Raw genomic sequence first — 27,333 nt, forward strand, 5'->3', positions numbered from 1 at the left:
ACCTGTTGAAAGATCTAAAAAGAGATGGGAAGTCGAAGTCGATGAGGATACCAGAAACTGCCTGGGAACGTGTTAATGGAAAAGAACAGCGGTAAATCGAAATTATTGGAGAAGCCTGTTGAAGGAAGCCAAGTCCCGATCTGGGCTGTAGTGCCATTGGATGGATGGATGGTATGGATAAAATCTGATGTCTTACCGTTATTTTCTCAACATCTAATACATCCTTTGATTTTCATGATATCCTCGTTGGTATAATGTCATTACGCCTGATATTTGGGACCATTTTTTTACTGCTGTAACTTCTATGAATTTTTTACTAATATTATTTTCATTATAATCATATAAATTATATAAAACAGTCCTTGAAAACAACAGAACGAACGCCATGAACAGGAAAATATTAAATTATGGTATGCTGCCGGTACCGTTGTTTGTTTGGATCAGAACACATAATTCGCATAGAACTCTTCTCATTAACATCCACGAGAGCAGCTACCTATATATTCTAACCTATGATTGTATCTTCCCATTCCCCAAAACTTTTTAAAAAGTTGCAAGCGAACTTCGTCCTTTATTTTTTCCTTGCACTTATTTCTACATAATTATTTCTACATTTCTTGTCTCGCCTGTCTCATTTTTCTCGTTTCTGTGTGCGTGCGTTTTTTTAACTTTCTTTCATAGTTTATACTTCATGTACATACCTTTAATATTATTATTTATTACTTACCAGAAGGAAAGTTTTTCTGCATTGGTATAATCACTTTCAAGTGATTATTAACATTTGAAAATCTTTTATTACAATTTTCTAATACAGTTTCCTTATTTGAAGAATACATACGAATATTCTTTGGTACATTTGTAAACCACTATCACATCTATTTTATTTATTCCTTGTACAATACATAAAGACACAATGGGAGAACTGTATATTACAGTAAAAATATTGTAAAACTATTTATAGAAAATAAATTATGTTTTTACTTACAATTGGTATTATTCAGATATTTAACCATATTCAAAATTTGTCTTCCTCTAGATATTTTTCAATTTTCACTTATTATATTGTTATTACTAAATTTAAACAAACATTTCTATTTTGCAATAATAATCACAACTATGACACGTGTTGTTTACTAATTTATAGGTTATGCGTGTTAAGTTGGTTGCTCGTTACATTAAAATCTAATCGAGAATAGGGAGACCTAAGTCAAGTTATCTCATTATTCACTAAGAGAAATACTGATATAGGCAGTGCCAAAAGGAATACGTTAACATATCCCTTTTTACACTAAATTTTAGGTACTTGTACTTGGTACGAATTTTGTAAGTGCCTCTTTTGGAACAATCAACTTAAAATACAAATTTAGCTACATTGACTTGTTCCCTTTTACCAACAATTAAAACATACTTTTTTTAACCTATATTTGAGTTAATACCGTTTTTATCGAAAATGGACTTGTCCTCTTGTTCACTCCCAACAGCGAATTATAAAATGTAATTTTCATTAAAATCAATTTTGGGTTAATTTCGTATACACATAATATTTAATTGTAGATGGATTGTAAATATTTATTTAAGGTATATACATTTATGAAGAAAAACAAGTTTATATTTTCGAAATAAAAGATCCTCAAAAATTTCCATAATTTACAATATGTTAACATTATGAAAAGGATGATTCCAAGTGGGGTTTAGAACTCAATACACAAAAAACAAAATATCTCCCAATAGGCGCAGAACTATCCAACATTCAGATGGACACAACCGAAATTGCATTCTGCACTGAATATACCTACCTAGGAATTGATTTCGACACCACAGGCACAGACAATAGGGAAATTAGAAAACGAATAACCCAGGCCCGTAGAACAATTGGATGCCTTAACGGAGTTCTTTGGAGCTCAGAAATTGGTAAAAGACGAAAATACAATATATATGAATCTCTCATAAAAACCAGCTTAACCTATGGTACAGAGACATGGAGACTAACAGAAAGCAATAAAAGAAAACTCGAAGCAACAGAAATGGATGTATTTAGACGATCACTTCGAATATCTAGAGCAGACAGAATTAGAAACGATGAAATAAGAAATCGGATGGGGGTAGATGGATCACTGGCAACAGACATAGAAAGGAAACAACTTATATGGTATGGCCATGTTCAAAGAATGCCAGAAACAAGACTACCAAAAATCGCCATGAAATGGATACCACCAAATCGTAAGAAACGAGGAAGACCAAAAAGAACATGGAAGGAGGGAATAACAAAGGCAATGAGCTCCCGAGACTTGACCGAAGAACAATGGAATGATAGAAATTCGTGGAAATTAGGCATCGGACAACGACGCAAGACGTTTTGAAACCGATATATATATATATATATATATATATATATATATATATATATATATATATATATATATATATATATATATATATATATATATGATTCCAATACGAGGTGTCGAACGAGTAACATTGTTTTATATTTTGCCGTGCTTAGTAAAACAGTACAAAAACAGTGAACATAAGTGTACCTTCAACTACAAATAAATGTATGTATAATTTACTCATTACTAGTTGAGGTTTGTTTTTTGTTTCAACTGACTAAAATCACAAAAGAACAATTTTAAACAGGATTGCCTTAGAACTGACAATCTATTTTTATTTTAAAATGAATAAAAAGCTGAAACTTTACCATAACACATAGAAGCTAAATTATAATGGACCGTGGAAGTGTGACGTCACAACTGTCAATTACTTTCCAAACAAAAGTTGAAATGTCCAATCTCAAGACTTTTTAATTTCTATAAAGTTAACATTTTGCTTCCTCTGCTGCTTTTTCTTTTAAGTATAGTGTTTTTAAGATAATACCATCATAATTCAGTGTTCTATTTCTATGAAATATAGTTTAAAAGTTTAAATTAAAGACATTCTAACCTTACTTTATTGATACATGCATTTTATTCTATTTTTATAAAACAACATGCTTTATTGTTTACACTACCTTGTAAAATTGTTGTAGTAACTATTAGAATACTTAGATATTGCAAAAAGCGGAAAGATTCTGTAAAAAAAAATGAAAAAATAACGAAAAATACAAATTATCCACACTAAACAAGGTTTGTTTGGAAAGTGAAACTGACATATGTCAATAAAATCTACGTCATCACTTCCACGGTCCATTTCAACTAAAAACGCAATTGCTTTTGACTACATGAGCAGTGGCGTACCAAATACCAAAATAGTAAATATGTCTCAAACACAAAACCAAGTTTTATCCTATGTATCAGTAGCGAAAACAATTCCACGGCCAACTTTCCCAAGCAAACATCAAGCCATTGTGATGCATGCCGAAGAAAATCTGAAGTTGTACGATTACGTTAAAGCTATAGGTGATATAATAGGCCCTAAACAAGTCTCCTTTGCATCTAGGATATCAAACAATCGCATTTGTATCTATTTTTCTAACACTAATCTTGTTGACCAGCTCATAGATTCATATCCCATAATACAGATAGGAGATGTTTCTTTAAATATCCGAAGACTTATTTTCTCTGCTAAAAGAATAATTATATCTAATGTATCTCCGTTCTTACTACATGACATAGTTGAAAATAGCATTAAAAATCTTGGACTTCGCATCGCATCTCCTATATCCTATTTAAGAGCAGGCATTCCTGGGGACGAATATTCACATGTATTAAGTTTCAGACGCCAAGTTTACGTATACCCTCCCTCCAAAGATTTTGAATTACAAACATCAGTACTTATTTCCTTTAAAGGGAATGAACACAGAATCTTCCTTTCTACAGATAAAGTACATTGTTTTATCTGTAAACAAACAGGACATATAGCCTCCAACTGTCCAAATCCTCCAACAGACAATACAATCCCAACCGAATATATACCAACAAGCCCCAACTCATCCGTAAAAATTTCATCTCCCTCTACACATAATGCCAAAGAGCCACAAATCGAAAATAAAGACTCCAACACTGAAACTCAATCCAACACTGAAACACAATCAGACCAAATTGCCATAACACAAATATCTCAAAAACGAGGACACTCCGAAATAAAAACTCCTAGTGAACTAACAAGCCCTGAAATTCCTGAGAAAGAAGCTCAACCATTGTTAGATATGCCTCCCCCTCTATCAGCTTCCCCCAAAAAAGGTCTCAAAGCTAAGAAAAAAAAAAGCACAAACCTAATTTACCCGTCTAAGTAAAAACGTCAAAAAACAACTACAACTAGAATCTTCTGAAGCCACAAGTTTATCAGAACCAATTTCATCAAGCGAACTAACTGACGATGAGTGCCTTTCCGATCGATCCCAAAGGTCGCAGCACTGAAAAATCCCCCCTTCTAATATTCTTCTCATTCAATTTAATCGAGTGGAATTGTGATGGGTTTTACCCCCATCTAGAAAATCTCCAATTGCTTGTTGCTGATACTTCACCCGATTTCATTTGTTTGCAAGAAACCAATTTCTCTAAAAACCATAATCCATACCTTAAAAATTACGTTGGCTACCACTTTATACGAACGTCACACGCACGAGCTAGTGGTGGGAGCTCAATATTTATTTCTACAGATATATTCCACCAAGAATTCCATTTAACAACAACTCTAGAAGCCGTTGCCGTTACTGCTTGGTGTCCAAATAAAATCGTAATTTGCAACGTATATATTCCTCCCTATTACACCCTAACAGCTCTCGAAATTACAAACCTAACTAACCAACTTCCTGAACCATTTATCTTAGTTGGAGATTTTAATGCACATAGCACTATGTGGGGCTCCAGTAATACTTTCAGTAGAGGCAAAATAATTGAAAATATCATAATCAATTCCAACCTTAGGAGTTCGGTTCTGCATCGGTAACTATAATGTTGTACTCAATGTGGGCTCCGAATATTTTTAACATTAACAAAGTTTAATGTAAGTTGTAAATTGTGAATCTTAGTGATATATTGGAATAAACTGTAAGTGTATAAACTCTTTACATAATATCCAGTTAAATTAGCATTAAAATCAGCAAATTTCAATTATTTGTTATTGTTGTCAATAAACAAATCCAGTTTCACCAGCAAATAACCGCTTTTAGTAAAGACCGACATACCTGTTTTAGCAGGTGTACAGAGTCGGACTTACTTTTCATAAACGTTTATTGAAATGAATTCAAACATGGAATCACACAACAGTTCTTCAATACAAGGCCATCAAAATCAAATAAACACATCACAGTTATACTCTTTGGCAGCGTCGAGAGTGCAATTTCCTTTAAAGTCCCAAGCAATTATCTTTAGTGCCTTAGAAAACACCAAACTTCAAGACTACCTTCTCCCACTTGGAAATATAATTCAACCGAAAAATATAATCTTCTCTTCTAGATTATCTAATAATCGCATATGTATGTATTTATCCAATAAACAAATAGTGGACGATTTTATGAATAATCATGGTCAAATAGAAATACAAGGTGAAATTGTCAGAGCAAGAAGGTTAGTTACACCAGCAGAACGACTTGTGCTCTCCGGCGTATGTCCTTCAATACCATACGATTTGCTAATCAATGAGTTACAAAAAATCGGCATAGTTCCTGTCTCCCCTATGACCTTCCTCAAAATAAGTGCTTCTATGCCTGAATACCATCACATCCTTAGTTTTCGAAGACAAATCTATATCAGTCCTCACAATCTAACACTACCAGAGTCATTTACTCTTGTTTTTGACAACACGACATATAGAATATTCATTTCTCAAGACAGTTTAGTTTGCTTTAGATGCAAGAAGCCAGGACACATCGCTTCACAATGCTCCGAACCACTAGCTCAACTAAACCCCAACCAAAACAATGAAGCATCGGTATCCAGCGCAACAAATATATCCTTGCAAGCATCCAATGACACAAACCCTTCCCAGTGTGAACAAATGTCTATTTCTAATATCCCGGAGACACCGAACAAAGTAGATGCATCAAATAAGGACAGTCACATAATTAATCAACCAAAAAGAAACTTTGATGAAATTATTTCACCTGAAGCAGATCCATCTTCAAAAGAATGTAACATTTTTTCACCACCTAAAGTCCAAGCAAAATCTAAAAAAGCTAAAATTAGTTCAGCAAGCACTTCTGAATGCTCATTTTCTCTCTTACTTGACCCTGCTAAAAACTTCATAGAAAATCACCCTGTACCTTTCCCTCTAAACGTTGATCAACTTAACATGCTCCTAATGAATATTACGGGGTCAACAGATCCAATAACCACAATTAAAGAATATACCACAGATCTATCAGCTTTGTCCCATATGCTCAGTCAAGTTTATCCCCATTTAAAGGAAAGATCCATAAAACGTAAATTCACGTCCATAAGGAAAAAAATCCATAATTATATTAACAGTGAGACATCGGAAGCGGAAAGTGACACATCTCAGTTAAGCCAACATTAAATTCAAGTCTCTACTTCAGTGGAATACAGATGGTTTTTTCCATCGCCTTGCTATGCTCCATCATCTAATTGGTGAACAATCTCCTGATGTAATATGCCTACAGGAAACTAATCTGAATCCCTCAAAAAAATAAAACTCCAACCAATATGACTGTTTTCGCAAAGACAGGATAACAAATAATAATTTTTCTTCAGGCGGTGTAGCCACATTAGTAAAAAAATCACTATCGGCGAAAGAATTTTCAGTGGCTACAAATCTGGAAGTTGTAGTCGTGGAAATACAATCATCAAACAGGTATTTTATTTGCAACGTTTACTTACCCTCCAGTCGTCAAGTAAAGTCGTTAAAGGAGTTATTCAATCAAATACCATCCTCTCGCATCATCGTGGGAGATTTTAATAGCCATACTATTATTTGGGGCTCCTCTTATTCAGATGCTAGAGGAAAAATTGTCGAAAATAGAATTTCAGATTTTCAATTGAATTTTCTTAATGACGGATCTCCAACCAGATTTAACATAAATACCGGAAATTCTTCAGCAATTGATCTAAGTCTTTGTGACCCTGCACTCACACCTCGATTATTTTGGGAAGTTTTACAATACACTTATGGGAGCGACCACCATCCTATAGTAATAAAAAACTCTATGGCTCTGACCCATGACGTTTTCATACCCAGATGGAAAACTGAAACTGCTAATTGGTTGAAATTCGAAAATTATATCGACAACTCAATGCCTAACTGTAAAATGGATGAAAGCATTGATAAATCCTTACACAATTTGAATAGCATTATCATAAGCAGTGCTGAGCAATTCGTTGGAAAATCAAAAAAGACAAAGAATAATCAGATTCCTGTACCTTGGTGGAACTCAGAATGTGGAGCAGCTATTAGAGCAAGTAAAACTGCATTTAATAAATATAAAAGACATAAAACACCTGAAAATAAAACCATGTTCAAATCACTTAAAGCTAAGACACAACTTATTATAAAACAAGCTAAGAAGGCTTCCTGGTCCAAGTATGTTTCAGAAATAAACACCTCAACTCCTGTCAGCGAAGTATGGAAAAAAATAAGAAAAATTTCTGGTTTGAAATACACGCCAATGATTTCTAAATTAAAAGTTGACAATAGGATTTCAACTTCTCCCCAAGAAATAGCTAATACCCTAGCTGAATCTTTTAGAGAAATGTCTTCAAACAGTAACTACAATGATACATTCCTTGAAAGGAAAATAATAATAGAAAATACTGATCTTTTTGCAAATGACAATTTAAATGATCCATTAGATCTACCTTTCACTTTTGAAGAACTGGAAAATGCTTTATCCGAATTAAAAAATACTAGCCCGGGCCCAGACGATATCCCGGCAATATTTCTAAAACATCTTCCTTACTCAGCAAAATTATTTATTCTTCAACTTTTTAACTTAATTTGGCAAAATAATAAATTTCCATCAATTTGGTCTAAAGCTATTATATTACCTTTTTTAAAACCTCAAAAATCAATCCTAGAACCTGACTCATACAGACCAATCAGCTTAACATGTTCTATGAGCAAATTGATGGAAAAAATGGTAAATCTTAGATTAACGTGGACATTAGAATTATCAAATCGTTTAGTTCCGGAACAAAACGGTTTCAGACAAAATCGTTCGGGCATTGACAATATTCTTGATCTAGAATCTGACATTCATGAAGCGCTAGCAACCAAACAACATTGTATTGCAATATTTTTCGACTTAAAAAGGGCATTCAATACTTGTTGGAAATTCAATATTCTGAAAGAACTACATTCATGGAATATTCGTGGAAATTGCCTGAAATTTATTAAAAACTTTTTACAGAACCGGTCTTTTTGCGTAAGAGTACATAATACTTACTCAGAGGAGAAAAGTGAAGAAAATGGAACACCCCAAGGATCAGTCCTAAGCCCTACTTTATTCTTAGTGGCAATAAATAATATTATTAACAACCTTACTAAACCTCTAAAGGCTCGACTTTTCGCAGATGACCTCGTTGTCTATATCAAAGGAAATAACACCGAATCAATGACAAACGCTTTGCAGTGTTTTCTTAACCAATTAGAACAATGGTTTTTAACGACCGGATTCAAATTTTCAGTAACAAAAACATCAGGTATACTCTTCTCCAAAAAGGTTTCATCAATGCCCCCTACATTAAAATTATACAACACTATGCTACCATTTAAACCAACGGCAAAGTTCTTAGGTATGTGGTTTGATCAAAAACTTACTTGGCAAGAACATATAAAACAAACAGTTTTAACATGTCATAAAAGACTGAATCTAATGAAAACATTGGCAAACCGAAATTGGGGATCAGATCAGGAAACTCTGTTGAGAATATATAAAACACTAATTAGATCTAAATTAGATTATGGATCAATCGCATATGCATCTGCTTCAAAAACACTACTTAAAAAACTTGACAGCATACACAACGCTGGTATTAGAATTGCACTCGGAGCCTTCCGGACAACTCCCTCCGAAAGCATACTGAGCGAAGCCGGCGAGCCACCTCTAAATTACCGAAGAATATACTTAGCTCTAGCGCATGCTACATCTATAGCCTCAAATATAAAAAAACCCCTCTACTTTAATACTTTTAATAACAAATATATTAATTATTACAATAATAAGCCCCGTGCCCCCAAACCTTATTACGAGAGAATCCGATTATATAGCTCCAGACTAAACATTCAATTCCCAACAGTATTTCAAACAAATACCAATAACTATCTACCTTGGACTATCGAACAGCCCAAAGTCATTACAGCGTTAAGTATATATAATAAACATGAAACTAGTCCTATTATTTTTAAAGTTAAACTAAATTCAATCCTAGATCAACAATACAATGAGTGGATTAAAATTTATACAGATGCATCCAAAGGTGAACTTGGCGTTGGAGTAGCAGTGGTAACACCAAATGAAACTTTTCAATTTAAACTTCCTCTAAATTCCAGCATCTATACTGCAGAACTATTTGGTTTGCTCAAAGCCATCAAGCAAGTAAATCTTAAAAACATCCCTTGTTGTCTATTCCTTTCTGACTCTCTCAGCGCAGTCAAAGCTATGCAAAATGTATACCCTAAACACCCCATTGAGAAAATTATCAGGGCCGAATTAATGAAAGCTCAAGAAAATTTCAGAAGAGTCCACTTCCTATGGATACCATCTCATATAGGCATAGAAGGAAATGAAGAAGCAGATACTAGTGCGCGTAACGCTATCACCAGTGACGTATCAGAAACAGAGTGTCGGAGTATCGCAGGCGATCTAAAAGTTTATTTCAAAAATAAGGTGTTAAGTGCGTGGAATCGGGAGTGGAATGACTCTAGTTCGAAACTCAGAACCATCAAAAGTGATATTTTTTCATTGAAGTCCACAGCCAGAAGTAGAAGATGCCAAACTATTATTACACGTCTACGACTTGGACACTGTAGGTATACTCATGCCTATCTCTTCTCAAATAGTGAACCTCCAAAATGCGACACCTGCAATACAGTAGACAGTATAAAGCACTTCTTGATAGACTGTCCTAAATATGTAAATCAAAGACAGTCTTACAATTTGCCAAATAACCTGAAAGCACTCCTCAACAAAAGTTTAGTTCCGAACAATTTATTAGGTTACTTAAAATCTATAAATATGTTACACAAACTTAATTAATTGTTACAAATGTTCAATTGTTCACAAATTGTAATTAATTGTTACAATGATTGATTGTTACAATTGTTAATTTAGTATTATTACAAATGTTACAGGAATGTCGCTAATAACTTTTGGGTGGATGCGACTTTGTTTCTTTAAATAAAAAAAAAAAAAAAATTCCAACCTTAATTTTCTAAACACTGGAAGCAGCACATACTTTCATATTCAAACAGGTACTCTCTCTTCCATTGATTTAAGCATATGTAATCCAGAATTATCTACTCATCTTACATGGAAAACACTGGAAAGTTTCTATGGCAGTAACCATTTTCCCATTTTAATTTCTAACAATGATAACTCACAAAGACAACGCCAAATTAAGTGAAAAATTGCTCACACTGACTGGGATCTATTTAACTTAATTATCAAGGAACAAACAAATGAAATCTCCTTTATGAATTCTGCTGATGAAGATCTTAACATGTTGATTAATTTTATTATAACTTCCGCTGAAAAATGCATCGGTAAATACTACTTTGATCCCTCCAAAAAATATGTTCCGTGGTGGAACGAATCATGTAAACTAGCTGTAAAAGATTGTAAAAAGGCATTAAACCGATATCGTAAAACTAGAAACCAAGCGGACCTAATAAATCTTAGAAAACTAAGAGCTAAATCTAAGCGAATTGTTAAAGAAAGCAAAAATAACTCATGGAACAAATACATCAGTAGCATAACTTCCGACACACCTTCTAGTCAAATATGAACTAAAATAAAACAGATGAAAGGTAGATATACAACATACAAAATTCCAGCCATTATAGAAAATAACAATGTCATAACTGATGACCAGCAGATTGTAAACACACTTGCCAAATACTATTTAAATAAATCTAAACTTGATAACAACTGTACTGGACCAACACACAACAAATAAATGTGTTGTACATAAGAATCCAAATTCCAATGATCATCCTGTCAATCTCCCACTAACAATCGACGAATTAGTTGAAGCTGTTAACTCCCTAAAGAACAGTGCTGCAGGGCCGGATGACATTCCATCGATATTCCTAAAACATCTACATGAAGATACCCTAATAAAGTTACTAGAATTCTACAACAACATATGGCTAGGTAACCAATTTCCAACACGTTGGCGACAAGCTACAACAATTACACTCAAGAAAAATGATACTTCTGCCAATACAACTATGTCATTTAGACCCATCTCATTAACATGCATACTTTGCAAACTCCTGGAAAAAATTGTCAACAAACGCTTACTTTGGTATCTTGAAAAACATAATATTATCAATACTGCTCAATCAGGATTTCGTCCAAATCGTTGTACGATGGATAATCTTATCACTCTTTAATCCGATATCATAGAAGCATTCTCTAATAGAAACGACCTTATAACTGTCTCACTCGATATAGAAAGTGCTTTTGACACAGCATCAAGGCCGGCAATTCTATAAAAACTTAAAGAGTCTAATTTATCTGGAAACATATATCTATTTGTTGAGAATTTTTAACTAACAGAAGTTTCTGCAAATGGTAAAATGTCTCCCTCATATATCCTGGAGACAGGAGTACCTCAAGGATCAGTTTTCAGCACAACCTTATTTTTACTGTTTCTTAACGACCTTAGTTCCTTAGTACAACCCCCTGTCAAACATAATATATATGCGGATGATCTAGTTATTTACTGCTCGGGTAAAGTAATAAGCTCCACTAGCACCCTTTTGCAAAATATTATTGATAACATTTCTCACTGGTCTAACAAAATTGGTTTCAGCTTCTCGCCTACAAAGTCTAAAGTGATTAACTTTAGCAAAAAATATAATCAAACTCTTCCACTCATAAAATTAAAAGAGCATCCACTACAAGTAGTTGAAAATCACAAATTTTTAGGGGTAATTTTCGACAATAAATTAACATGGAAGAGACATATAGAAAAAACTAAAGCCAGTGCCTCAAAAAATAAAAATCTCTTAAAATCATTAGCCAATCGACAATGGGGAGCCGAAGAAGAAGTCCTATTAAGTTTATACAGAGCCCTAATAAGATCTAAGTTAGACTATGGATCGATATTATATATGTCTGCCCCTAAAACTTATTTAAAATCACTAGATACAATTCAAAACACTTCATTAAGAATATGCCTTGGAACCTTCAGATCTAGCCCTACAGAAAGCATATATGTCGAATCGTGTGAACCCACTCTAAATATTAGAAGACAACGTCTACTAAACTCCTATTTTGCTAAGGTCTCTGCAAACCCAAATAATATATCTTTCCAACTTATTAAAAATTTTCAATTAACAGGAGCACACAGTAGAGCTACTGCCAATTCATCATTACAGTTTCTATTGCCACTCTTAGAAAATTTTGACCTTAATCTTACCACCCCCATTATTCAGCCCAATACTCCACCTTGGCTAAAAAATTACCTGACTTTAACGTAAATTTGTGCAGATATAAGAAAATGGAAACCTCCACGATACTCATGAAACAAACTTTTAACGACATAATTAATGGAGGCAAGTTTGATAACATAATATTCTCAGATGCATCTAAAGACGAAGGAAGTGTCGGATGTGCTGTTACTTCCACAAATAACAGACTAGCAATGTATAGAGTACCCAAGAAGACCAGTATATTCACAACAGAACTCTACGCTATACTTAAAGCTCTAGAGGTTCCAATGCAGGGTACCAAAAACTTAGCAATCTGCACAGATTCATTATCATCCATAAATTCGATTAGAAAAATCTACACATCAAATCCTTTAGTTAATGAGATCCACGAAAGATGTACAGCACTTGCTAAATCAAACACTTCGGTTTCGATGATATGGAATCCTTTACATGTTGGTATTAAAGGAAATGAGAATACTGACCGCGCAGCAAATAAAGCACGTCGCTCTGACCTTACAGATGAAAAAGTCCAAATGTTTCAAAATATAATAATTGAAATTAAAAAGTTATCTACCTCAATGTGGCAAAATCAATGGAACAGGTGCACTACCCAACTAAAGTCCCTCCAACCAAACATTTTAGGACCTAGAATTTTTACTACGGAAAGAAAATCAAAGACCATCATTAGAAGGCTTAGAATTGGGCACACCCGGCTAACCCACGGATATCTAATGGTTCCCGAAGAACCTCCAAACTGCCAATATTGCAACTCCCGTCTAAGTGTACACCATATACTTGTGGAATGTAACCAGTACGCAGCAGCACGGATCAAACATGGTATCCACGGAAGTTTATGTGATATCTTAAAATCCAAAAACAATATGTCTAATGTGATAGAGTTCCTTAAAAACTGTAAATTATATCACCTGTTGCAATTGTATCACCTATCTATATTTCAATTTTGTAATCATCTGCTAGTTTTTTATTTTCTTTTTTTTAAGATATCAATGTAACTTAATTTCTTAATTTATTGTTTTCTGTAATACAATTCCTCGTGTCAATGGCCACAGCAGCCGAGACATGTAATTTGAAATAATAAAAAAAACATTATGAAAAATGTAGATTGTGTTGTTAGTCTAAAAACATATCAACATTAAAATCTAAGGGATTTTATCTTCTATATATGTTTGGTTACCTATACCAAGTATTGTATAAAATCTTTGCGATATATAATTTTGGGCAATAGAATTTAGTTTCGTTTTAGGTTTTGCAGATTCTACGAACGAACAACCCTCAGAAACGAAGCTGGTTAAAGACTGTGAGTTTATTTATAAATGGGTTGCTAACAAAACACAAGGCAGTATATTTGTTTGGGGTCATTCCTTAGGTACTAGTTTAGTGACACATTCTTTATTTAATTTGAAAAACTCCAAAATCACAGAACCTGCAGGCGTTTTCTTAGAAGCTTCGTTTACTAATATGGCTGATGAGATAGTTGAAAATCCAATAGCTAAGGTACGTAAAATAATCTTAACTCATGCAATAGTCGCAAAGTATAAATATAATTTATACTATACAGTTTATTATTTTTACATAACTTGTATTCGTTTGTGGTTCCTCGCAAATATTAACGTTACTCATTATTTTTTATATTACGCTTCATTTCTACTTACAGTACAACAAAACAAAAACAATGTAATACAAGACAGTAAATATTATTGGTGAATTTGAGGTTCCATAGTGTTATGCCAGCATGTTTATTTACGACTAATTGTTGTTAATTATGTAGATTTGTAGTTTTCAAATGAGTCAATTGGCCTCGTAGGTCTTTTCATACTGCAATCTGTAGGATCTTTTGTGTATACTCTACATCTTTTTTTACATAATTTCTTAATTCGATGGCACCCATAGAAAAGTTACTTTGTTATGCTTTGCCAGTTGCCCACATCCTCAAGTGCCAAGACGCCGAACTGGGCGTAGCCCAAAGTGGGGACTAGAGGCCCGAGCAAGCAATACCGTTTGATATATGACTAGAGATAGTGGAAATAGAGCGCCTAATGCTGGCCTACATTTGTTCGGGGAAGGATTTCGCGTGGGAGTCCTTGTACCCAGGACTCACATGACAAGTACATTGCTGATAGAAAGCCCCTAGAGTGCATCTGAGTGCTATCGGGGGTGGGGGATAGTGGATGGTCTGGAGAATTGTGAATGGTCTAATTACACGAATTAATCCTCCTCACCCGAATGAAATGGGTTATGCAAGTATCCAAGTCTGGGTTATCTTCTATTGCTTGCTTGCTCGCCAGTTGCTAAAGGACTGTTGACAGTTCCAATTTCCAATAGAGGAAATTATCATTTTGGCTGAATACGGGCACTCATGGATTCACAGAAATATCATGAATTATTTCCGAAGGCCATTAATAGTCTAGCGTTGTATCTGAGGACCAATAAATTCTTTCTTTGTTTTTGATCTATTATTATTGTAATTTTCTATAGTCGTGAGACGTCCAGCGACGCGTCGATGGACTGAAATAACTAGCAAGGAGAATACTACTTGCGAACGGCACTTAGTTTTTGACATGTTCTTGACGCAAGTGTCCAGTTCCTTTGTGTATGGTTGTAGCTGGCACTTAGTTTTTGACATGTTCTTGACGCAAGTGTCCAGTTCCTTTGTGTATGGTTGTAGCTGGTCAGTTAGAAATTTTGCCAGTGGTTGTAATGGTGATTCAATAGAGCTAACTATTGATCGTAATGGTAAACGTACCTTATGTACTTTGGGTAAACCATAAAGTCTTAAACATTTTTTTCGTAAAATGAGCTTGAACTTCATTCAACTGAATTCATTATTACCTTAGCGTTGTGCTTATCTGCCGGCAGTACTATGATTTTTTGTTCTTTTTTCTAAATATTAAGTTTTTTTTTCTTCGTGTGTTAAATTCTTGTTCAGTGGTATATCTGTTCTGAATATTTGTGATACATCTTGATATATAATCGTGGCTATTCTCATGGAAAATTAGTATTTTCGACGGAAATTTGTACCTGTGCAGTAGCAAAATTGAACCCTTTGGAAAGGACACTATTTGTGGCTTCATCCAAATTCAGTTTTGAGAAATTGTAAACTAATTTACTGGGTACTATTTTTTGGTAGTTCCTTTCCCTTTGGTAATTGTGTTGCAAATTTCTCAAACATTTTTATTTGCTTTTTTTGGTGAGGTCAGCATCTGTCTCTGATAGAAAGTATGAAGAACTGATTTCTAATCCGCTGTATGCTGTGCTTAAATATCTTATACCGCTTCTTGCAATATTTGCCGAATGTCCTCAAAACAATAGTTTTTCTAAAGACCAAAATTATTCAACGCGGAGTCAAACCTGGAAAATACAGAAATGTGCTACACAGGTACGTTAGCTTCCTCTGTGGATGTGTTAGTTGTTGCTCTGGAAACCTTTTCTTCTAGTTCCATGACCGTTATCTATCTTGGGATATCATGTTGGCTACCATATTCGCTATCGTGACTTTATTGACAGCAGCTCTAAATAACGATGTAGTTCATTTTCCATACCATTGCCTTAGATTTTTCAGCCATGATGTTCTTCTCCTACCAGGACCACGATTACCTTGGATCTTTCACTGAATGATCAGATGTAAAGATCATATTTTTCAGGGTGTCTCATAATGTGACCGAAGTATTCCAGCTTGCGTTTCTTTATTATATTGACCAGTTATATTGTTTGGTTCAGCCGTCTAAGGACCTCCTCCTTTCTACCCAGCTTATTTTCAGTAGTCGCCTGTATACCCACATCTGAAAGGCTGTCAAGCGTCTAAGGATAGCCCCAGTTAGAGTCCACTCTTCCACTCCATACAGCAGAACAGGAAATATGTAGCAAGATGTCATTCGAACTCTAAGGTCAATGCTAAGATCGTGACTGCAAAGTACGTTTCTCATTTTTACAAAGACAGTTCGGGCTTGTTCTATTCTGCTTTTAATTTCTGCGGTTGGATCCCAGCTCTCATTGATATTACTGCCGAGATACACGAGTTTCTCTACTATGTCCAGTGTGGCATCTCCGACTTTTATACCGTCATCCTGTTTATTATTTTGTTTGCTAACTATCATATATTTAGTTTTCTTAACGTTGAGTTTTAATCTATACTGATCACAAGTCTGTTTTATTTTGTTCATTAGATTTTGAAGGTTTTCTCCGCAATTAGCAAGCATTAAGGTATCGTCGGCATATCTAATATTGTTGACGGGTCCATTCACAATAAAACCTTCGGTTGTCTCCATTAAGGCTTCCTTAAATATTTCCCCCGAATATAAGTTAAAAAGTAAAGGCGACAATATACAGCCTTGTCTCACTCCTCTTTTTATATTTATTTCATCCGACAGTTCTTGTTCAACCTTTATTCTTGCCACTTGATGCCAGTATAGATTTGTAATTATTCGTAGATCTTCATCGTCCAATCAAGTTGTTTCCAATATTTCTAGCATTTTGTTATGTCGGACTTTGTCAAAAGCCTTTTCAAAATCAATTTCATTTCAAATTCAAAATGTACACATTTTGATTTATATCTCTGCATCTCTGTACTAGCACCTGTATACTAAACAAGGCTTCTCTTCTACCCAAGCCACTCCTAACCCCAAATTGAGTATTGCTAATTCTGTCCTCTAACAGCGTGTAAATTCTGCTACTGTGTATTACTCGCAGGAAGATCTTCAAAACGTGACTCATCAAACTTATTGTCCGATAATCACCTCATGTCTTTGGACGATGTTTCTTAGGTATTGTGACAAATCTCGACTTTAACCAATCAGTTGGTAATATCCTAGTGTCATAAATTCTGTTAAAGAGATTACATAGGGCTTTAATTCCATTTTCTCCCAAAAACTTTAGTATTTCAGCACTTACTTTATGGGGGCCAAGTGCTTTTACATTTTTTGCCGTTTGTATTGAACGTGTAACCTCACTTTCTGTTATAGATGGACCTGATATAGCAATCGGTGTATAGTGTTCTACTCTCTCATTTTTAAATAATTCAGAAATGTAGTTTTCCCATTCTTTTAAAGTTTAAGTTTACAGTTACTTTTCCAGACCCTGGCCATATCATTTCACTTATTCCAAGTATACTTATATTTAGACGCTTCATTTCTATAATGGTGTTGTGAATTTTTCCTGGTTCGTACATGCTTCTTACATTTCATGTACCTATTTCTCTTTCTTTAGAAAATGTGTTAATGTTTCTACCTGATTGGGAGATTCTTAGCACCACTGCTCCATTTAAGGAGCGCCCGTACTCGGGGCCGTTGTATTTATCAGTAATTTCCATGATTTTTTTTCTCAAAGTCTTCTAACATTATTGCCACAAATTGGTCGCATTGTTCCTGTAGTGATCCTTTCCCAAGTTAATATGCTCCTGTTCTAACTTGGCTACACCGTACTGAAGACGACCAATAGTCAAAAATTCGTATATACAGTTGCCTTCCATCTTATATACATATTTTATTATATTTTTTTTCCTTTGTTGCGAGCTATGACGATACCTTTTTACCTTTATTTTACTATCAACTTGCATTAACTTTTTTCTTATTGTTTAAAACGCTCTAAACGTTTGGCATTCCTTTCTTCAGGTAGCTTAGCTTCCTTCGTGGATGTGTTAGTTGTTGCTCTGGAAACCTCAGAGTATTCTAACATTATTGCCACAAATTGGTCGCATTGCTCCTGTAGTGATCCTTTCTTAAGTTAATATGCTCTTTTCCAACTTGGTTGCACCGTACTGAAGACGATCAATAGTCAGAAATGCGTATATATGGTTGCCTTCCATCTTATACACATATTTTATTATATTTTTTTCCTTTGTTGCGAGCTATGCCGATACCTTTTACCTTTATTTTACTATCAATTCGCATTAAATTTTTTCTTATATAGATATATATATATATATATATATATATATATATATATATATATATATATATATATATATATATATATATATATATATATATATATATATATATATATATATATATATATATATATATATATATATAACTGTTTTGGATGGGTTGGAGTCAATAATAGGGCTATTGGTTAACTATTTTTTTATTCTCGAGCTTTCAATTGTGTTTACAATTATTATCAAGAGCTACTAAAAAAGACAAAATACTTACAAGGTTGAACTAAAAAGAAAAAACAATTTTTGTTAACTTACCAAATAAAAATTAGTTTGGTAAGTAAAAATCACTGCTTACATCTTCAAATATTTAATACAAAAATGTTTTTATCTAATAAATGTTTCTCCGAAAATTTTTTTTATAATTTTGAAAACATTTTTTTAATATAAAAATAATTGAATTTATAAATAAGTTCAAATAGCAACCAATTACAAATAGCCTCAATGTCATAAATGCCAACATAAAATTTTTATTTTTGACAATTATATTGCCAAAAGTAAAATTTCGTTTAAACATTCTTTTTTGTTTAGTAACAAAAAGAAGAAGATTTATTCACCGTTGACAGATGTCTGAAAGAATGTGACAGATATATGGAGAATTAAATATGACATTTTACAAATTTTATATATAAATCATAAAGAAAGAATATAATTATAAATTTTGCTTAAATTTTGAATTTCAGATCTTTTGTTTAAACTATTATCATTTTTGCTAATACAAACCATTTCCAAAAAAGTCCTTTTAAATTTATTACTTTCACTACATAAAATTTTAATGTTATCAAAATCCATAATACGGTCTTTATCGATTACATGTTCTGCCAAAGCACAAGATGGTTTTTTAATTCTGCAATCACTTTTGTGAGAAATAATGCGATTTGAAAGATTTCTTCCGGTCTCACCAACATATTCAGCCTCACACTGAGTACAACTAATGCTGTATACTAAATTCGTTTTTTCAAATTTGTCTATAGGATATTTAGTTTTAGAATATAAAGATGAAATAGTTTTGATGTTCTTTGTTGCTATTTTTATATTGTCAATAACCTTTAGTGTTTGTATTAATTTAGGTGTTAATGATGGTATAAAAGGTAGTGAATGATAATAGATGTTCTGATTGTTAGATAGATTTGGCACTTCCTAAACACAAAATTCATGAAACAGTCAACATTTTCAACAGTCATAATCAACATATACAATTTACAGTTGAGGAAGAGGTAGATAATTCTCTACCATTCCTTGACATGAGAATTGTAAGAAATACAGACAATATGTTGAAAACCAGATGGTTCAGAAAACCCATATGTAGTAATAGATTTATAAGCTATTACTCTCACCATCCAAATAAGATGAAAATGAACCTTATAACAGGATTAAAAGAACGTGTTTTAAAACTTTCTCATCCAGATTATCTACAGGAAGATCTTCAATTATTAAAAAATATTCTAATTGAAAACTCTTATCCTCCAGATATGCTACATAGGATACTTTTTTCTAATATTGGTAATATAAATAATTTAACACCATTTTTTGCTCAATCTCAAAACATTGTATCTAACAATCAGAACATCTATTATCATTCACTACCTTTGAATGATGGTATACATCATTAACACCTAAATTAATACAAACACTAAAGGTTATTGACAATATAAAAATAGCAACAAAGAACATCAAAACTATTTCATCTTTATATTCTAAAACTAAATATCCTATAGACAAATTTGAAAAAACGAATTTAGTATACAGCATTAGTTGTACTCAGTGTGAGACTGAATATGTTGGTGAGACCGGAAGAAATCTTTCAAATCGCATTATTTCTCACAAAAGTGATTGCAGAATTAAAAAACCATCTTGTGGTTTGGCAGAACATGTAATCGATAAAGACCATATTATGGATTTTGATAACATTAAAATTTTATGTAGTGAAAGTAATAAATTTAAAAGGACTTTTTTGGAAATGGTTTGTATTAGCAAAAATGATAATAGTTTAAACAAAAGATCTGAAATTCAAAATTTAAGCAAAATTTATAATTATATTCTTTCTTTATGATTTATATATAAAACTTGTAAAATGTCATATTTAATTCTCCATATATCTGTCACATTCTTTCAGACATCTGTCAACGGTGAATAAATCTTCTTCTTTTTGTTACTAAACAAAAAAGAATGTTTAAACGAAATTTTACTTTTGGCAATATAATTGTCAAAAATAAAAATTTTATGTTGGCATTTATGACATTGAGGCTATTTGTAATTGGTTGCTATTTGAACTTATTTATAAATTCAATTATTTTTATATTAAAAAAATGTTTTCAAAATTATAAAACTTTTCGGAGAAACATTTATTAGAGAAAAACATTTTTTTATTAAATATTTTGAAGATGTAAGCAGTGATTTTTACTTACCAAACTAATTTTTATTTGGTAAGTTAACAAAAATTGTTTTTTCTTTTTAGTTCAACCTTGTAAGTATTTTGTCTTTTTTAGCTCTTGATAATAATTATAAACACAATTGAAAGCTCGAGAATAAAAAAATAGTTAACCAATAGCCCTATTATTGACTCCAACCCATCAAAAACAGTTATATATTTGTTCCAAACGAGTCACAAGTACTTCTTTTTTCTTATTCTTATATATATATATATATATATATATATATATATATATATATATATATATATATATATATATATATATATATATATATATATTTAAAGATAGTGTGTGATTTTATTCCTTTTCCATGGTAAATGTTATTGTCTCTTCTTTATCATTTAAGTTATTTTCATTTAGATTATTTTAATAAATAACCAAATCCCTGAAAAATGGAAAATCCCCTGGTCCTGGTGATATCCCTGCAGAATTAGTCAAAGCCGGCACAGACAAACTCCAGAACAGTTAAGAAAACTCTTTCAAGTCTGCTTGAATGGGGCCGAATTACCAAAAGAATGGAAATTATCTATCATGTCAACTATCCTCAAAAAAGATCAGTGTGAAAATTACAGAGGAATTGCGGTAAACAGCACAATAAGTAGGATGTATGGGAAACTTACATTATATATATATATATATATATATATATGTAAACTTACATATATATATATATACATATATACATATATATACATATATATACATATATATATATATATATATATATACATATATATATACATATATATATACATATATATATTTATATAATGTAAGTTATTATATATTTATATATATCGAGAAAAGGAGTACGACCGTCAAAATCCAATTTAAACTAAGGAACACTCGAAGAGTGGTGGGTTTTTCGGTCAAAGTGGAGAAATAAAAGACAAATAAGGTGGCTACTTCATCTATTTATTGAAGACGTTTCGCTTTCTGCTCAGAAAGCATCATCAGTTCATCTAAAAAGAACAATATGAAAAACCAAAAATCCATAGAAGTTATAACAAGTATAAAAAAGACCTTAAAAAGACATGTAGCAGTCAATGATATTAAATGTGTGAAAAAGCTTACGATAATGTCTCTAAATGTCCATTACCGTAAGCTTTTTCACACATTTAATAGGCGACAGTTATTTTTGATGGTGTATCTTTGATATTTACAAGATTTAAGTAAGCCTAAAATAGTCCAAATATTTCTTTTAAAGTGATAAATAAAAAGACCATCCATAACATATTTTTATCAATTAATTGTATTTAAAACAGGACGAGTGTTATTCAAGCATTCAAGCAAACATTATTTCGGTTTTTATGCATGTTGTTTATTTTATTCGGGCTGATTTGACCTGGAGCTGTTGGATATTTTATATATAAAAATACCTTTATATTTTCGCTTGTGCAGGGAACAATACCAAGCTTTGTTTAACCTATTATCAATTATAAAATTCAGAAAAAACAAAATTGAAACTAAACCCCAGATTTTAAATAAAAAACTACTTTAAAATAAAACATAAAATTTAGGCATAAATGTAATATTATTTTGTTTACAGACCTATAACTACCTTTTGCATAAAAATTAAATTTTTAGATATTTACATTTTTGCCCTGGTTTGATTATGTTGCTATACAGCCAATGAAAAGAAATGGTCTAACTCTTGAATCAGATAAGTATATATGCGAAATAGATGCACCCATAATAATTTTACATGCTCAAGATGATAATGTTGTTCCTATTAAACTAGGTAAAAAGGTAAGTTTTGCTTCAATTAAATATTAATCATTTAAAAATGATAATTTTTACTGGACGATTTTATTGTTTAGTTTAAGTGAGTGATTATTTATTTGTTTGTAAGTAAAATTAATATAAACAGATTTCTCTTCATTAATTTTATGCGCCATTTATTAATCCAAGTGATTATTTTGATTACTGCGTTTTGGAGGTGTCTAGTAGTTTTTTTCGAATGTTTTACCGACTGTTAGGATTGCAATGTCGTCTGCAAAAGTGGCCAGTTTAATATTTTCTGTAACAGGGATGTCACAGGTACTCAATAAATATAGTGGATATTATATATGAAGTGAATAATATATGGAGTGAATATGGAGTGTGAAAATAATATGGAGTGAATAATATAGAGTGGCAACCTATGTTCGAAACAAAATAGAAAATGCACACATATGTTCTATATCAGACATAAATAACATTCATATGGTTACTATACAAATTGGCGTAATTACTGTCAGCAATATTTATAAACCCCCGGCAGTGCTGAGGCCTCCGCATGTTATTCGGAGTCATTATAAACTCTGGAAGTATGGGCGCACTGATCAAAACGGCAAGGCTGACACTTATTTAGTCTTTGACGCTAAAGATCGGGAAACTTTTCGATCTGCAGGGAAGGCGAGAATACAGCCCAGACCTATGTTTTGTTTTCACAAATGAAAACAATCAGCCACTGGCAGCTTTACGTACAGTATTCCCAGATTTTCCATATAGCCAACATGGACCAGTTGTAATAGAAGTTGGCATCAATATACCAAGAATATTGTCTTATAGTCGAGCTAGGTTGAACTTTCAAAAAGCAAACTGGGAGACTTTTACTGAGAGATTGGACAAATGTCTGGGATGGATAACACCAATACGTGCAAACTACATGACATTTGTTGGCGTGATTATCTTTACAGTGAAGAAAACTGTACCCAGAGGATATCGTAAAGATTATGCCCAAGGATGGGATAAAAAATGTGAGAAATTGTATTGTTACATAAAAATATGAGTCATATTAAAAACCTGTAAACATGTTTTTATTCACATGTTTACGTTTTAGATTGTACGAGAGCCTTCTATTTACCTGAACGGTACCTTCCAGAAAACGGTCGAAACGATGACCCGGGTTGACCTTCTAGTATAATCAGGCTGAATTCTCGACCGGCTGTGTTTTGATATATAATAACGGAGCTTTCATTGAAGGGACAGTTAATTTTGAGGACGCGCTCGCGATTTTAATTGTTATGTTCGCCTAAAATAAATTATGTATTATTAGTGGTTAATAAACTTATATAAATTATCGTGCTTTTTAATAAATTAGAATAAGAACAATATAATAAATTAATAAAGACATTATAAATTAAATGAAGACATAGCAGTTAAATAAATTCATTACAGTATCAAAAATATAACGAAAGCCAAGATCAAGAAATTGTGGACGAACTACTACACAGTTTGGATGCAGCCAGACGACAAAAATGGATGGAAACTGTGGAAAAATTAGACTTTAGTAAATCAAGCAGAAAAGCATGGTCTTTAGAAGCAGACTTCCAACTAGATACAAAGTACCGATAGCTCCCAACAGAGCTCCCACATTATAGCAACATCAGAAGCACCTAGAGATCGTTACCATACCACCAAAGTAAAACAAGAACTAAAATACTAAAAAGTGCATGTCCGCCTACATCTGAATACTCGGCGAGTTTACTCCAGAAGAAACTATTTCAGCATTATCAGAAATAAAATCTGGTAAGGCACCCGGCTCCGGTAAAATTTATCTAGAATTTTCACTCTACTGTGGCAAATATGCTAGAAGTGGCTGACTGATTTATATATAGATATGCTAAAATCAGGAGAAATCACCCATACAACACATATTGAAGCAGATTTTCAAAGAAAGCAAAAAACAAACTTTGCTTTCATTGACGTATCAGCTGCATATGATACTGTTTGAATACAAAGACTAATCCGTGCCATCCTGTGTCAAAAAGTAACTAAACTCATTGATAGCATGCTCACCAACAGATCTTTTCAAGTCACGATTTGCAACTTTAAAAGTGTCCAAATAAAGCTCAGCAATAAACTGCTACAGGGATCTGTTTTGGCACTCTTACTGTTTAATTTATACATCGCGGACCTACCTGGGACCACTTCGCAGAAATTTAACTACGCTGATAACTGCGCCAATGCAGCAAGACATAACATGGATATTACTGAATGAATATACAACATGAAGTGTGCTGCTTTCGTCTAAATGATGCCCAAGCCATCAAAAAACTCTCCGTTCATTTTGAATACAGACTGCTCACTTTAACACGAAAATATTTTGGAGTGACGCTGGACAGAACATTAGGTTTTAAAGAACACCTACAAAGAACGGCCACAAAACTGAAAACGCTAAATAATATAGTCCAAAAGCTATGTGGCACCACATGGGCGTCGTCAGCCTCTGTACTCAGATCATCCCCTGTACTCAGATCATCCCTCGGACTTGTATACTCGGCGGCTGAATATGCTTCCCCGGTACGACTCAATAGCAAACACACGAAGATTATTGCACCCAATAAAACCAGACAAGGGGAATGATCTCAGGTACTATTACTGTAGGTATTACACCTACACCGAACTATTGACTTTCCATTCTGAGTCACATTCCACTGCCGAAACTGCGATTAAGTCATTCTCTTCTCAGAGAATATCGAAAAATCGAGGCTAATCATCAACTACCCATCCACCATGATAAGCTTGATATCAAAATAAACATACTGCGCTCCAGATATCCTCCGTTGTTAAGAGCTAACTCCTTACATCAGGAACATATTAACCTCACCAAAGTTTGAAGAAGACAATGGGAGAGCGACTCACCACAGGAAGCACACTAAATGGCCTGTATCGATCAGAATTGGCCAAACTTTGAACTAACCCGCAATACATGGACAACGCATAACAGAATAAGAACGAGCAGCAGTAGATGTGCTGACAACTTATATCGATGCGAAAAAGCCCTTAGACCTGAGTGTGACTGTGGTGCTTAACGACAGACCGTCCGTCACATTGTTGAAGAATGCCCCTGAAGGCGTTTTTCTGGAGTTTTCAATAAGTTCCTGATTGCGACCGAAAATTTTTTACATTATATTAATAATATATTAGATGTTCGTTTGTAATACTCCATTTAACATTTTATACTGATTTTTAATTTTGTGTTCTTATTTTATGCCATACGATAAATAAAAATAAAATAAATATAGTGTGGGTCCCATAACACTGCCTGTGGAATTCGTGCTATAATTGGTCGTGGTTCTGAATATTCTGATGGAAAGATATCTTTTGATTTTAAGTAGCAATAATTAAAGGAATATTTTTTTTGTAGTCGAGTAGGTATATATTGTATTCTTATTAGCAATATTTTCTTACATACTTTGGAGATAATTACTAGCGATATTGCATTTGTAGGGATTGTGAGTTGTACGGTTATCTTCCTAGATTATGTTAGTACTATTTCTCCTTATTAATATTAAGTTAAATCCCGGAGCCTTTTTGGAATTGATACTGTTTTTGATTACTTCGGTTACTTCTTTAGGGGTAGTTGGTCTTATTATTCCTTGTTTAGTATTCTTCACATCGTGTTTAGTACTTTATTATTCCTTAATTACTATTGTTCACGTATGACTTGATGATTATTTTCCATTTCATGATTTTGAAGTACATACAGATTTGCTTTTTGCTTTTCGCTTTTCTTGAATCCGTTCAGTTTCTTTACTTAATTCATGCGAGGATATCTGTGCGATACTTTATATCTTAATTTTGCTGTTGCTTTTTTTTCTCTATTTTCTTCTGAACTGTCTCTATTTGGATTCTTATTTGTTGTATCATCATAATAGGATTTTCTATTTATTGTTTTTTATTGTACCCAGGCGTTGTATAACATTTGCTCATTTTGGCATTTTGCTTGGTTCTTAGTATAGAGCACTTGATTTTGTTGAGTAAGTAATCCGTCACTTGGTATTGTTAGGAAAACATATTGTTTTTTTCCTGTTTTTCCGCACACCCATCTCACGCTATGGTCCGAGATAGCCTAGAATATGTAAAGATTTAACAGTTAACCTATCTATTAATGAATTTAAAAGGATGAATATAAAAAAAGGAAGTCTAATGAATACTTTCTTAGAATAGAATAGAATAGAATAGAAATATGCATTATTGCCACTGAAAATTATACAATTTGATGGACAAAGCTTACATAAAATCAGAAAAATATCATTGCAAAAATTTAAATTGCAAATTGCATACGAAAACCTTTTAAAAATAACTAAACCACAATTTTAAAACGAAAGTGATATCGGAGGTATCTATAGATGAAACAGCAATTTTAGGCATCAGTTGAAAGAGAATCGATTTTATAAATTACTAATTTCTGGTATCGATCATAGGCGTCCGTTTTGAGTAGTACAACGGTTGTTTTAATGCATAACTTTATAGTCTTTATCTTTTAAGCGTTTACTAAGTAAGTTATTATTAAATTTTCAGGTATTCTAATACTAAAAGGTACTTCTACTCAAAGTCGATAGGATACACTGTTGTCCAGAAAAATCGATTTGAAAATTTTTCGTTTTTTAATCATGAAAGTTA

At 32.9% G+C, this 27,333-nt stretch overlaps 1 protein-coding gene across 1 annotated transcript in view; it reads left to right on the forward strand.

Moving 5' to 3' along the window:
- Positions 1-27,333, forward strand: part of LOC140447650 (lysophosphatidylserine lipase ABHD12-like) — a 165,093-nt gene that overhangs the window by 121,153 nt on the left and 16,607 nt on the right. The window contains exons 4-5 of the mRNA XM_072540426.1: positions 13,817-14,067; positions 22,528-22,689. Of these exons, the coding sequence (XP_072396527.1) occupies positions 13,817-14,067; positions 22,528-22,689 (413 nt within the window). The remainder of the gene's footprint in view (positions 1-13,816; positions 14,068-22,527; positions 22,690-27,333) is intronic.

The sequence above is a fragment of the Diabrotica undecimpunctata genome, chromosome 8 (assembly GCF_040954645.1).
Source record: "Diabrotica undecimpunctata isolate CICGRU chromosome 8, icDiaUnde3, whole genome shotgun sequence".
Classification (NCBI taxonomy): Eukaryota; Metazoa; Arthropoda; class Insecta; order Coleoptera; family Chrysomelidae; genus Diabrotica; species Diabrotica undecimpunctata.